Source organism: Diceros bicornis, chromosome 13 (assembly GCF_020826845.1).
Source record: "Diceros bicornis minor isolate mBicDic1 chromosome 13, mDicBic1.mat.cur, whole genome shotgun sequence".
Taxonomy (NCBI): domain Eukaryota; kingdom Metazoa; phylum Chordata; class Mammalia; order Perissodactyla; family Rhinocerotidae; genus Diceros; species Diceros bicornis.
Genome location: NC_080752.1, coordinates 29,539,841 through 29,552,435, shown reverse-complemented (window position 1 = coordinate 29,552,435; position 12,595 = coordinate 29,539,841). Strand labels below are relative to the sequence as shown.

Below are 12,595 nucleotides of genomic sequence, written 5' to 3'. Positions count from 1 at the left end.
AGTAAATAATTTCATCCCACGAAATAACATATAGGACAATAATTTTAACAGTTGAGAGCCACCTACATGTTACCCACCTCTAAATGTCCTCCAAGAGACGTTTTTCAGAAAATGTTACTTAAGGAATATCTTCTAGTTATAAGTTCATTGAAAATGTGCAAGCCCATCAGGGAGGCACTTACCAAATTGCACACTGGGTGTGTCTTCCCAAACTTGGTTTCGCAGAGCTCACCTAAAGCCTAGAAATAAGATCAGAAAGAGTCAAGTAAATGTATTTCATCTTAAACTGACTGCCGTGTATAGCATCAAGGAACAGCTTTAATGTTGCTAAAAATACAAATACATTCCCTCCAAAACACTAACAGCTTCACTGATTATCTGAGGAATAAACTCACATGTGTACATTATAAAATCTTCAGATAATACAGAAATATAAAATGACACTAAAAATCACTCATAAACTTTACCCTAAGAGATAACTTCTACTGATAGTTTAGTGACATATTCCCAGACATATTTTTGTGCATATACACAGAGAAAAATGTGTATATTTTTACAAAAAATTATTTTTTCACTTGACATCTTTCCATGTCGAAAAGATATGCTTCATAAACTTCAGATGGGTCGTCTTACCAGTGCTAAACAGGACTATAAATAATTACAATTTAATAAGCTATCACATTCAGAACATTTTAAAAACTATCACTTGGTTTCAAGATCGCTGATATTTTTGAGAACTCCAACATTTTCCTTTGGAGCTCTAATAGTTCTTACGTTGAGAATCAGGAAGAATGGTTTTTAAGGACACAAACACAGTTTAACACGGCCGTGGTAATCCAATCAAATATTGTTTTAACAGCGAATTTAATTTTCTCTGTGACTTGGACATAGCTATAAAAGTTGCTAAAGCAGCTGACGGAAGCTTTCGGGTCAATGCATTTAGGCGCTGACACATCTTTGAGGAGCCACTGAGGCTCAGAGAACCACTGAGAAGGACAATTCTCACTGTCTAGCGCAGGGGCTCCTAGGCTTTGCCGCACATTAGGATCACCTGGGAAGCCTGTGAACAGCCCAACGTCAGGCCACACCCTCACCACACCCCCGACGAATTTAAATCAGAATGGCTGGAGGCCAGGCATCGGTATTTTGTAAAGATCCCCAGGTGACTGCAAGGTATGGCAAAGTTGAGATCCACTGACCTAGAGAATAACCACAATTGTTTCTGATTTTAGCTCTTCTTCCTGCCTCTCATTATTGTCTTTTCTCACACTGCACTCTTATTGTTCTACAAGCACCAATAATGGCACAAAATAAAACTGTTGTCTATCATAATGGAGGCTTTTGTCCTTTGACCAAGAAGAACATTTTGTTGATATCTAACACTAAAAGCTCCTTAGTGGAACATTAAGCTAATTCAAACCACAACAGAAAAACCAACAATTCCATGAAGGAATATTTACACAATACAATAATGATTAACGTGCACTAAAATATTTCACTACTGAACTCAAACAGCCAGATTATTCCACTTCCTTTTACCTGCCACAGACAGAACAACGCATAAGGATCAACAGAAGGTTATTAGGAACCTGAGTATCAAGTGCAATGGGAAGAGCCCTGACAGAAATCCACTCAAACTTATTTTTAAAAGAATTCACCTTTCACCTTCTAATTTCCCAGCACTGTCTTAGCCTTTTATTAGCTCAGTTTTGATTTTTTAAAATAGATGAAGGCACCCTTTGTGTACATCTCTGTGTTGGCACTGATCTCAGTGTCATTATCTGGCTGTGTCTTCATGGTCTTGATTTTTGCAGTAGATGAGGAGCACCTTGCATCGAGGTATCTTGTCTAATTAGCTCCTATGCCCTGTCCCCAGCGTCTGGCACAGAACAGGTCCTCAGTAAGTAATGAATTAATGGCAAGATGGAATTAAGACAGCAGAATGAGTAAAAGGAACACCTATAGTAGAAAATATCAATTTAATCAAGGCCTCAATTTATACAAGGTTGTATTTATATAGAGCTAATTTCATGTTTTGATATTTTTCCTTTGTATTTCTAGAATGAAAAGTATTCAGTAATACTTCAAAGTATTTTTCTCCTGAAATTTCAAAGAAACAAATACAGAGAAGAAAAGAGCCTCTAATTTTCTTTCTGGTTCCAACGTTTTCACAACACTCAAGGCCCTCGATGAGAAGCTAGTTGAAAGTTCTGTCCACAGTTTAAGCCTGCTCTAAGTGCCTTAAGGACATAAGCAGATCTGTGTTTTCCAAGTAAAGCTTGAAGTGAAGTGTATGTATAGCCTCAGGAAACTGGGAAGATGAACAAGAGAATTACTGTGAGATTTTCTGTAGAAAGTCACTACATTAAGATAAAATTGTATTACTTTTCTTAGTGTAACTCTGCCTTTTTATTTGCATTTGTAATAGTTTTTTTTAAATAACAAAATTTCATCCCAAATATGGTATACTCATTGCTAGGAGAATCAGAAGGATACCACCAATAATTATCATTTTCATAAGTTATACAGTAAGGCGAAGTACATTTTAATGACTGCGTCACTGACTCCTGTCTAGAGCTCGAATGAGTGGAACGTGTACCGGGCTGCTAACTGTCTTCACTGATGCATCTCACTGCACACCAAACACTGCATGGCCAACACAGTGATCTCATGTTTTAAATTTGAAAACAAGGTTGATCATGGACCTGAAAGAAAAGTGTATGTTAAAATAATCTGGAAGAAAAACATCTATTGGATGAGTTAGAGAAAAAGAACAAAATTTTACCATGAGGGGGTATTTAAAGTAGTCACTATCGAGGGAGCACTCTTTGGCAGCAAGAGCCAGGCCTTGTAAAATGGGGATAAAGATCTATAAGGAAAAAACAAAACAAACAACAAAATCAGAAGTGTAAGTTGAGGAAAATTTTAGAACGTGAGGCATGTCAAATAAAGCACTGAATCTGAACCTCCAGACATTTTCACTCCTTCCAAGGAAAAGCTGTTTTGCATATAAAGGAGTCTAGAATCTAGCCACAGAGTGTTGCTTTGTCTTTTGATAAGGCTAACCCATAACGTAATGCAGCTGAATCCTCCAGAGGTAACAGGATTTGGGGAACACTAAAACTCTGGCAGGACCCCCAGTGATTCAACAGAAACTCACAACTTTGGAGCCAGCTTAGGACTCTCCAGCGGCCCTTACTCGAACCAACTAAATTCTGCACATCTCAGCACTGAGTATGTTTCTGATTACCAAGTACCTATAATCTGTAAAGAAACTTAACTAAATGTTCTAATATTTTCTCAACTCTATCAATATATATATATTTTTTTGCGAGGAAGATCAGCCCTGAGCTAACATCCATGCCAATCCTCCTCTTTTTGCTGAGGAAGACTGGCTCTGAGCTAACATCTATCGCCAATCCTCCTCCTTTTTTTCCCCTTTTCTCACCAAAGCCCCAGTAGATAGTTGTATGTCATAGTTGCACATCCTTCTAGTTGTTGTATGTGGGACGCCACCTCAGCATGGCCGGACAAGCGGCGCATCAGTGTGCGCCCGGGATCCGAACCCAGGCCGCCAGTAGTGGAGCGTGCGCACTTAACTGCTAAGCCACGGGGCCGGCCCCACTATCAATATTTTAAAAAATTCTTTGTTGCCACCCTCCCACCTGCATCTAATTCTTCCCATTTTTCCCTGTTTATTTTGAAGAGAACAAGAAAAAAAGACCAATAATGGATATTATTATTACGACATTAATTATGTAGAGCAAAGAGATAGCTTGTTAATGTTGAAATTGAAAAAGAAAACTTTATTAGAATACCTTACCTCCATAAATGGTGTAATGAACACAATAACCTGATATCACAGCTTAAGGGCATACAAATTTACTTTTACAAGTTTACCATGAATACCAGGGCACATGAACACTATGCAAAATTTGCTCAGCACAGCTCATCTTCAGTTTCACAATGCATTCACTGATCAACACATTTAGGGAGCTGGTTGGGATTCAAGACTAACGACATTAAGTAGAAAATGTTGTAAACAACAGCTGACAAATCTGAATGTCAACAAGTTGAAAAAGGAAGTGCTCTATAAAGCCACTGGAAAACCTCAAAAATTCCCTTTCCTACTAATTTCATCCCACTGTATTGACCACCTTTGTCATTTAGGGAGCACAGTACACAAAAAGGCGCCCTGCGGGGCCAGCCCCGCGGCGTAGCGGTTAAGCGCACGCGCTCCACTTCCTCGCCCAGGATTCGCAGGTTCAGATTCCGGGTGTGCACTGACACACAGCTTGTCAGGCCATGCTGTGGTGGCGTCCCACATAAAGCAGAGGAAGATGGGCACAGATGTTAGCCAAGGGCCAGTCTTCCTCAGCAAAAACAGGAGGATTGGCATCAGATGTTAGCTCAGGGCTGATCTTCCTCACCAAAAAAAAAAAAAAAAGTGCCCTGGATTACAAAGTGCCTTGGAGTGTCTTCAGATATCAACACAGCTCTGGAAGAGATCACTCTAGTTCTTGCAACTCAAACAGTCAGGTTTGAGTCTTGCAACTCAAACAGTCAAACATGCTTTCATAAGCTAGCTAAAAATGGAGAGGTAATGCTTAGGCGTGGGGTGAGAAAAGCCCAAATTGCAATCAAGAAAAAAACAAACAGAAGTTCTAGAATCACCAAACATAAATTTCAGAATTGGTCATCTAGAAAAATCTCTAAGCATTTTTTTCAGGAATGTTATAAAATAAAACATCTTTAACTAGTAGAGTTATTTTCTTTTGCAAGTAGGGTTTAATTTATAATAAACAGACAAAATATTACTAGGCATATTTTTCAAATAGCCAAACACTATACTATTTGTGTGACTTACATATTTTAAATAATTCTCTTATTTTCAAATAAATACCTCCCAGCACTGATAAAAAATGCTACAACTATTCATCTCTAATCCTAAAGTCTAGATGCTATTTATTTCCATTTATTTATCTGTGAATACCTCAAACATCAAAAGACTGAAATTTCAGACAAAAGATTTAATAATTCAAATTGGCCACACTCTTAAGACAAAAAGGTAAAATGCTGTTTTCCAGTTCAGCAACTCCACTTTACTCATCACTTCTCTCCAGAAAGAACACATGGTAATAAACAAGAAAAGACAAGCAGCGTTCAAGACTGACTGGTAGAAAAAGCATCAGAATTCTGTGATTAAAAATAAACAGGTCTGCACTGGTTGTACAACACTGTGAATGTACTAAACGCCACTGAATTGTACATTTTAAAATGGTTAATTTTATGTTATGTGAATTTCATCACAATTTAAAAAAACAAAGAGGTCATTTCAAAACCTCTGTGTAAGTTTCTTTATGAATAAAATAGGCATAACATATCCCTTTCAGCTGTTCACGGCGCTGATTCTATACAGTTAAAGCTACTCTGGGTTCCTCAAGTGATGACTTTTTGAATAGGAGAAGTATTCTAATTAATGCACATTACACATATATCACTTAAACCTTTCAAGACAGTTATTTATTTTCATCAGACCTCACTTATCTTTCAAGAGAAGAAAAGCTCACTATGCCACCTTAAATATTCCTAGAAGTCAACAAGACCATCATCTAAGATAAGCAGTTAATGAATTCCAGATACAGAGTACACAACACTAACTGGGATTTTTATTCCTGAATTATTCTTTTACTAATATTTTGAAAACAATCCTGAGAATTCAAAGGCCTTGAAATTAATAGTGACGAATAACACTGAGTATAAAAACAGATTAAAAGGAATCATATCAATTATAGCTATTGCCTTTGTTATTCTTTCTAGTCATAAAAAAAGAAATGATTACACAAGAAATTGTAAGAAAATGTTATCAAAATCCATTCATCAAGAGAAACAGCTTGTGTGAAAGCTGCTGTGGCAAAATCCTTACTTTACAACACAGGCCATAAAATAGCAATCAAAATGTAAAGCCAAAGTTTCACCTTGGAAGAAACCTTCAAGACTAAGTAAACAGCTTTACTATTATTAAGTATTACCTATCTGCATTTTCACTTGACTTTACACAGTGAGATATCAAAAATGTATGAATGCGGAATGGATGAAGTATTCATAAGATTTGAGACATCATTCCCAGTTTAGTGGGGAGAAGACAAAGATTCTATGCAGCATGCAGACTGCAACTGAGCTAGTTTGGTCGTTAGTTTATTAATCTCCTTTCTTAAACTCAGAGAACTAATTTTCAACACTACTCAGCTGGCAAATGCACATCCTGCCTTACGCTATCTCTTGGTATTCTTGTGTTAAAAGCTTCTTGAAATCAGGGACAGGGCCTTATATTTCTTCTTAGCTCCCAAAGCACGGAGCACAGACTCTGTTTAAAATACTCAATGCTTGACTGATCAGGTAAAATGGACACATGATGTGAACAATGCAGCTGTCAATCTGATTTCCTCAAGAAAGGAATCTCAGGTCTCTCTGAGCAAATAATACACGCATGTTCAAATTCAGGAACAGAAGTTTTCCATATATAGTGAATTCAGAAATCAGCCTTGGTATAGAAACTCTTAGGCTAAAAGTTTTGGGAACCAACTCACAAAACGTTACCTGCTTGAACACTTCTTCATCCTGGTGCGTGGTTCTCACCAGTTCTTGAATGAAGCCGTATGGGAGATTCCTACACAGCATATACGGCACCAGGAAGGACGGCTGCTGCATGGACCTGTGAACTCATGAAAGTCAAGGACTGCGATGAATCAATTCATTACTGCGTAACAACAGAACATACGGAATGTCACGTCAGCAGCAACTGTCCAGTCAAAAGTTATACTTTAAATCTCCCAAATATTCTACACAATAGTTTTAGGCAAAAGATCACCTTTCTTATTGTTAATAATCACTTTTTGGCTTTTTTAATGAAAGACTATAGAAAGTTTCAAAGAATCCATCTTTTTCTACATAAAGACCTTTAAGAATAAAGCATTTAAAAAAAATGAAGCATTAAAGCAATCCTAAGAAAAAAGAACAAAGCAGGAGGCATCACAATCCCTGACTTCAAAACATACTACAAAACAATAGTATGGTACTGGTACAAAAACAGACACACAGATCAATGGAACAGAACTGAAAGCCCAGAGATAAAACCCCACATATACGGACAGCTAATTTTCGACAAAGGTGTTAAGAACATACAATGGAGAAAGGAAAGTCTCTTCAGTAAATGGTGTTGGGAAAACTGGACAGCCACATGCAAAAGAATGAAAGTGGATCATCTGCTATCGCCATTCACAAAAATTAACTCCAAATGGATCAAAGACTTAAAGGTGAGACGTGAAACTATAAAACTCATAGAAGAAAATATAGGCAACACACTATTTGACGTTGGTCATAAAGGAATCTTTTTGGATGACATGCCTACCTGGACTAGGGAAACTAAAGAAAAAGTAAACAAGTGGGACTTTATCAGATTAAAGAGCTTCTATAAGACAAACGAAACCAGAATCAAGATGAACAGACAACCCACCAGGTGGGAGAGAATATCTGCAAAACATACATCTGACAAGGGGTTGATCTCCATAATATATAAAGAACTCACACAACTGAACAACAAAAAAACAAACAACCAGATCAAAAAATGGGCAGAGGAAATGAACAGACACTTCTCCAAAGAAGATATACAGATGGCCAATAGGCACATGAAAAGATGTTCAACATCACTAATCATCAGGGAAATGCAAATCAAAACAACACTAAGATATCACTTCACGCCCGTTAGAATGGCTCTAATCACCAAGACAAAAAAACAACAAATGTTGGAGAGGATGTGGAGAAACAGGAACCCTCATACACAGCTGGTGGGAATGCAAACTGGTGCAGCCTCTATGGAAAACGGTATGGAGATTCCTCAAAGAATTAAAAATAGAGATGCCCTATGATCCAGCCATCCCACTACTGGGAATCTATCCAACGAACATGAAATCAACAATCCGAAGAGGCTTATGCACCCCTATGTTCATTGCAGCATTATTCACCATAGCCAAGAAGTGGAAGCAACCTAAGTGTCCCTCGACTGACAATTGGATCAAGAAAATGTGGTATATATATACAATGGAATACTACTCAGCCATAAAAAAAGACAAAATCGTCCCATTTGCAACAACATGGATGGGCCTGGAGGGTATTATGTTAAGTGAAGTAAGCCAGAAGGAGAAAGACAAACACCGTATGATCTCACTCATATGTGGAATATAAACAAACACATGGACAGAGAAAACTGTATTGTGGTTACCAGGGGCAATGGGGGTGGGGGGTGGGGGGTGGGCACAAGGGGTGAAGGGAGTCATATATATGGTGATGGACAAACAAAAATGTACAACCCAAAATTTCACAATGTTAAAAATTATTAAAACATCAATAAAAAAAAAAATGAAGCATTACATGTCTCTTTTACTTGTTTATGCCTCATTCAATTAAAAAAAAGATTAGCACTGGCTAAAGACTTTTTAAAAATCTTATTAATTTTAACCATAGAACATTTTTTAAGTTTTAGTACATGTATATCATTTTCCTTCCTTTTGATAAGTTTTAAAAATATATGGCTATGGTACAGAAAATAATGGAAGAACATCCAGAATGAATAAATGTTGTAACTTTGTCATTTTTCCTTTAGATATTTTTGCATCACTTTTCCTTTAGATATTTTTCATAAAAGAAATGAAATATACAAATGGTCTTTTATTAAACTTGAAACCTTTATGGGACTCTCAGAAATAATTAATAATGTAGTACTTTGGGTCCCAAATTACCTATTCCACCACACTTTATTACTTAATAGCAGAAATTGATTGTGTGATACATGGAAAGTGATGATCTGCACATTTTATCAAAAACCTCCACTGATTTCAAGCAGTGGCTTTTAAACTAAATTACTAATTTCCTGCCTTGATGCTGACATTTTTCAACAATCATCAATCTCAATAAGGTGCATAGAAAGTGTTTTATTTTCATAGTACTTTAGAGAAGGAAGGCAACCTCAGAGGTCATCTAGTCAACCACTTTCATTTCACAGGTGAGGAAGTGCGTTATCCAAAGTGGTCCAACATGGCTGGGCAGCCTGATGTCCACTGATGGATAGGATCCTCTCCCTGCTAACATCAAGCACAAATGGTTTTTCATACCTTGGTTGTGTGAGAGAACCTTGTAGTACTAATGCAGTGTGGGATATGCACTGTGAGCGGATGTTGCTCAGAAGCTGGCTGACTGCTGGCTGGCTGCACATCTGAAAAGAAAGCTGGAGGTTAGGACTACAAAGACAAACAAACTGACCCCATACTGTTGAAAACTGACAAGAGTCAGAAGAGATCCATTTCCAGAAAATGGCATGCTTTTCTCTTCCTTTATTCATAATGAAGAAACTAGAGTCACTGTACCATCCAAGTACACTGCCTCTGCTGAAATCTACGTTACAGAAGAAAGAAGTGTAAGCTTGAGGTGACCACTCAGGATCTCGGAAATGTGCCCATTCTTTGCTTTTGCTAAGGTTAAGCGCAACAAACCCAAAGAGGCCCTTCACAAATGTGAAACCAACAGGTGGACAACCAGATTAGTTTCTAATGGAAAACTAGAACTAGAAAGTGAAATAAGAATAAAATGAGAAAACAATGAAGTCAGTCGGCAATAAATAGTCAAGAAAAAGTGTAGTTTACTGAGTTTAAACCCAGCTTTGCAACTTACTATTTATGTGATTCTGGACAATTACTTAATCTCTCTGAGGTGCATCTGCTTATTCATACAATGGAAAAAACACCTATCTTATGCTGGATTACACTGGACTAACTGGACAGCTGCGAGACTTGAGCTAATGCAGACCTAGCACAGTGTCTGGCAGTCTACAGGCACTCCGTGAACGCTAGTTATTACTATAATGATTACAACAGACTATCAGAAATCATCAGGGCCATGTAAGTTGCTGGTGGCAATGGCACTTGGCCCTGTCACTTCTTCCATCCACTATAGTGTGAGTTCCACGAGGGCAGGGACTGCCGTCGGTTTTGTTCATTGATACACACCAAGCTCCTAGTACAGTGCCTGGTAATGGTAGATGCTCAGTGACCACTTTACTGATTGAATAAATGAATGAATGCTCCTTGGGGGGAAAAAGATTCTTTATCAAAGAAATAACTAGGTTTTTAAAATGAATCTATTTCGTATTACCTTTGGTGCTTTTTTTTCCTCTATTCCAACTCGGTCAAAACACTCGATGAGGTAGTTCAGCATATCTGTCTCCTTGCAGGTCTCAATGGTGAAATGGTCACTGTAGGAATCCCAGGTACTTGCCCCACCAGAGGCTCCCAAACTTTGGAGAAGAGAAAGGAAAATTGATGATTTTTATCTCTTCTCCATGAATTGCTTTAGATAGAGTTTGCATTCCCGCAGCAGAAAGCCTGTTAGATCCCTGCACCCACAACAAAGCACAGACACCCATGCAGCCAAGGCTGGAACTGACTGCTTGTTTCCCCTGCTCCAAGTCCAAAAGAGTAATTTTTAGTAAACATTTTATTTACCTAAGAAGAGAGTCTGACCAGAAACCCAACATCTTATCTTACTGGGAATGGCAACTTACAAAACCAGGAGGACTAAGGACTGCTACCGAGTGGTGGGCATTTGAAAGGATACCACACGTACTTGAACCAAACTGGCCAGCTTCCCTGAGGCAGACTTGTAGGTGAAAGCCACACCATGCTATCACTGTAATCCAACTCTTTAGGGGTGAAGTTATAAGGGACTAACAAAATACCCCTCCTCCTCATGACTCGAGCACAGATCTCAAAAGCTTTCATCTAGCATTTGGCAACAGAACCAGAGCTTAGTTAGGAAAACCGTCCAGTTAGAAGAACACGTGAAAATATTTGTTATCAACACAAAATTTTCCAAAACTTTCAGCGAAAAAGGCAAAGTAGTACAGTAAAAACAAAACAAAACAAAAATCTCGCACGAGGAGTATCCAAACTTAGGTTCTCTTCCCAATCCTACTGCTTGTTACTGAATCTAGAACCTCATCTCACCAGCAGTGAGGATCAGATGAAATCATGTGGAAGTGCTTTATCAAAAATAAGCAGGATAGAAGGTGAGGCATTGTTATTATCAGTAATAACTAGTCTCTGAGACCTAAGCCAAACATTATCACAAGGGTTAGCTGTGAGGAAATTAAACAAAGTTTAGATCTACCATCAACAGGTCACATCCTAAATCTGATGTTTAACTCACAATTGATTTGATATGCACAGAAGATACAAAGAGATTAATCATGGCATAGGAAGAAGCCAGGAACTTTGAAATGAAGAGCAAATAAAAAACATAATGAAAGATGATCAAAGATGGGAAGAATATCAGGAACTTGAGACCCATTCCTACTTCACCCTGGGGCAGACAATTAAAGGCTAGAAACTAAACGGACCAAGAGAGATTAAGACATTAACAATATGTTATGCAGACAGATGCATAGATATACATAACTAATTTTGGAATATATATATAACTGACCTTAGAATTTTAGAAAAATACACATAATTGACCCTAAAATGAAAGTATGATATCAGAGTATTTCAATAACAAAAGATGAAAACAGGGGGCCGGCCCGGTGGTGCAAGTGGTTAGGTGCGCGCGCTCCGCTGCGGCGGCCCGGGGTTCACTGGTTCGGATCCCGGGCGCGCACCGACGCACTGCTTGGTAAGCCATGCTGTGGCGGCGTCCCATATAAAGTGGAGGAAGATGGGCACCGATGTTAGCCCAGGGCCGTCTTCCTCAGCAAGAAAAAAAAAGAGGAGGATTGGCGGATGTTAGCACAGGGCTGATCTCCTCACAAAAAAAAAAAAGATGAAAACAATGCCAGTTTTAAATCCAAGGCTTTCAGGCCAGAGTCCAGTAAATTTAAACTCCTAAAACTTACTGGCAGAAGGGAATAGAGGCGAAGAGGCTGAGAGGTAGTCAAAGACACAAGGCAGCCACGCCCTCCTGACTGGGCAGCTAACGGAGCCACTCACAAATTGCCCCCCAAGAGCCATGACAAAGATGGGCAGGCCAGCACGGGAACCCTCAAAAAACCAAAAACAATTAATTCTTGTGTCTTCTTCTCAGTTAACTTTGAGGCACACTTCATTAATTAACGGCAAGATCTGGTGCCTGTTAAGTGGCCTGACAACAGAAAGATGAGACCTATAATAAAGCACAGGAAAAATACCAAAACACAAGAACAAAACAGAAAAACCCACACACAAATATAAGAAGTGCAGTGAATCCTCAAAAGTAGAAAGGGGAAAAGACACCTGTCTTTACCTGCAGCAACCTTCGTTTCAAGCTCTCTGCTGTTCCTCCCTCTTCCATCTGACGTTAGTGACTCAGTGACTCTATGCACTGCACTTCCCAGAGATGAACTTCGCTAATACAGGCTCATCCCTACACACAATTAAGGTTAATTTTCCATTGAGCAGCTTTCGCAGATGACAATGAAAACAGATCTTCCTCATGAAAATGAAAAAATTTTAAACTATACATTTCTTTGATAATAAGGCCTATATTTCTCACATTTTTATATTTCTGAGAT

General features: G+C 38.5%; 1 protein-coding gene across 1 annotated transcript in view; it reads right to left on the bottom strand.

Annotated features, from left to right (window-relative positions):
• UBE4B (ubiquitination factor E4B) overlaps positions 1 to 12,595 on the bottom strand; it is a 133,979-nt gene that overhangs the window by 43,911 nt on the left and 77,473 nt on the right. Inside the window, exons 7-11 of the mRNA XM_058552858.1 lie at positions 10,207 to 10,348; positions 9,171 to 9,271; positions 6,601 to 6,715; positions 2,786 to 2,869; positions 183 to 239 (exon numbers count right to left, since the gene is read on the bottom strand). Of these exons, the coding sequence (XP_058408841.1) occupies positions 183 to 239; positions 2,786 to 2,869; positions 6,601 to 6,715; positions 9,171 to 9,271; positions 10,207 to 10,348 (499 nt within the window). The remainder of the gene's footprint in view (positions 1 to 182; positions 240 to 2,785; positions 2,870 to 6,600; positions 6,716 to 9,170; positions 9,272 to 10,206; positions 10,349 to 12,595) is intronic.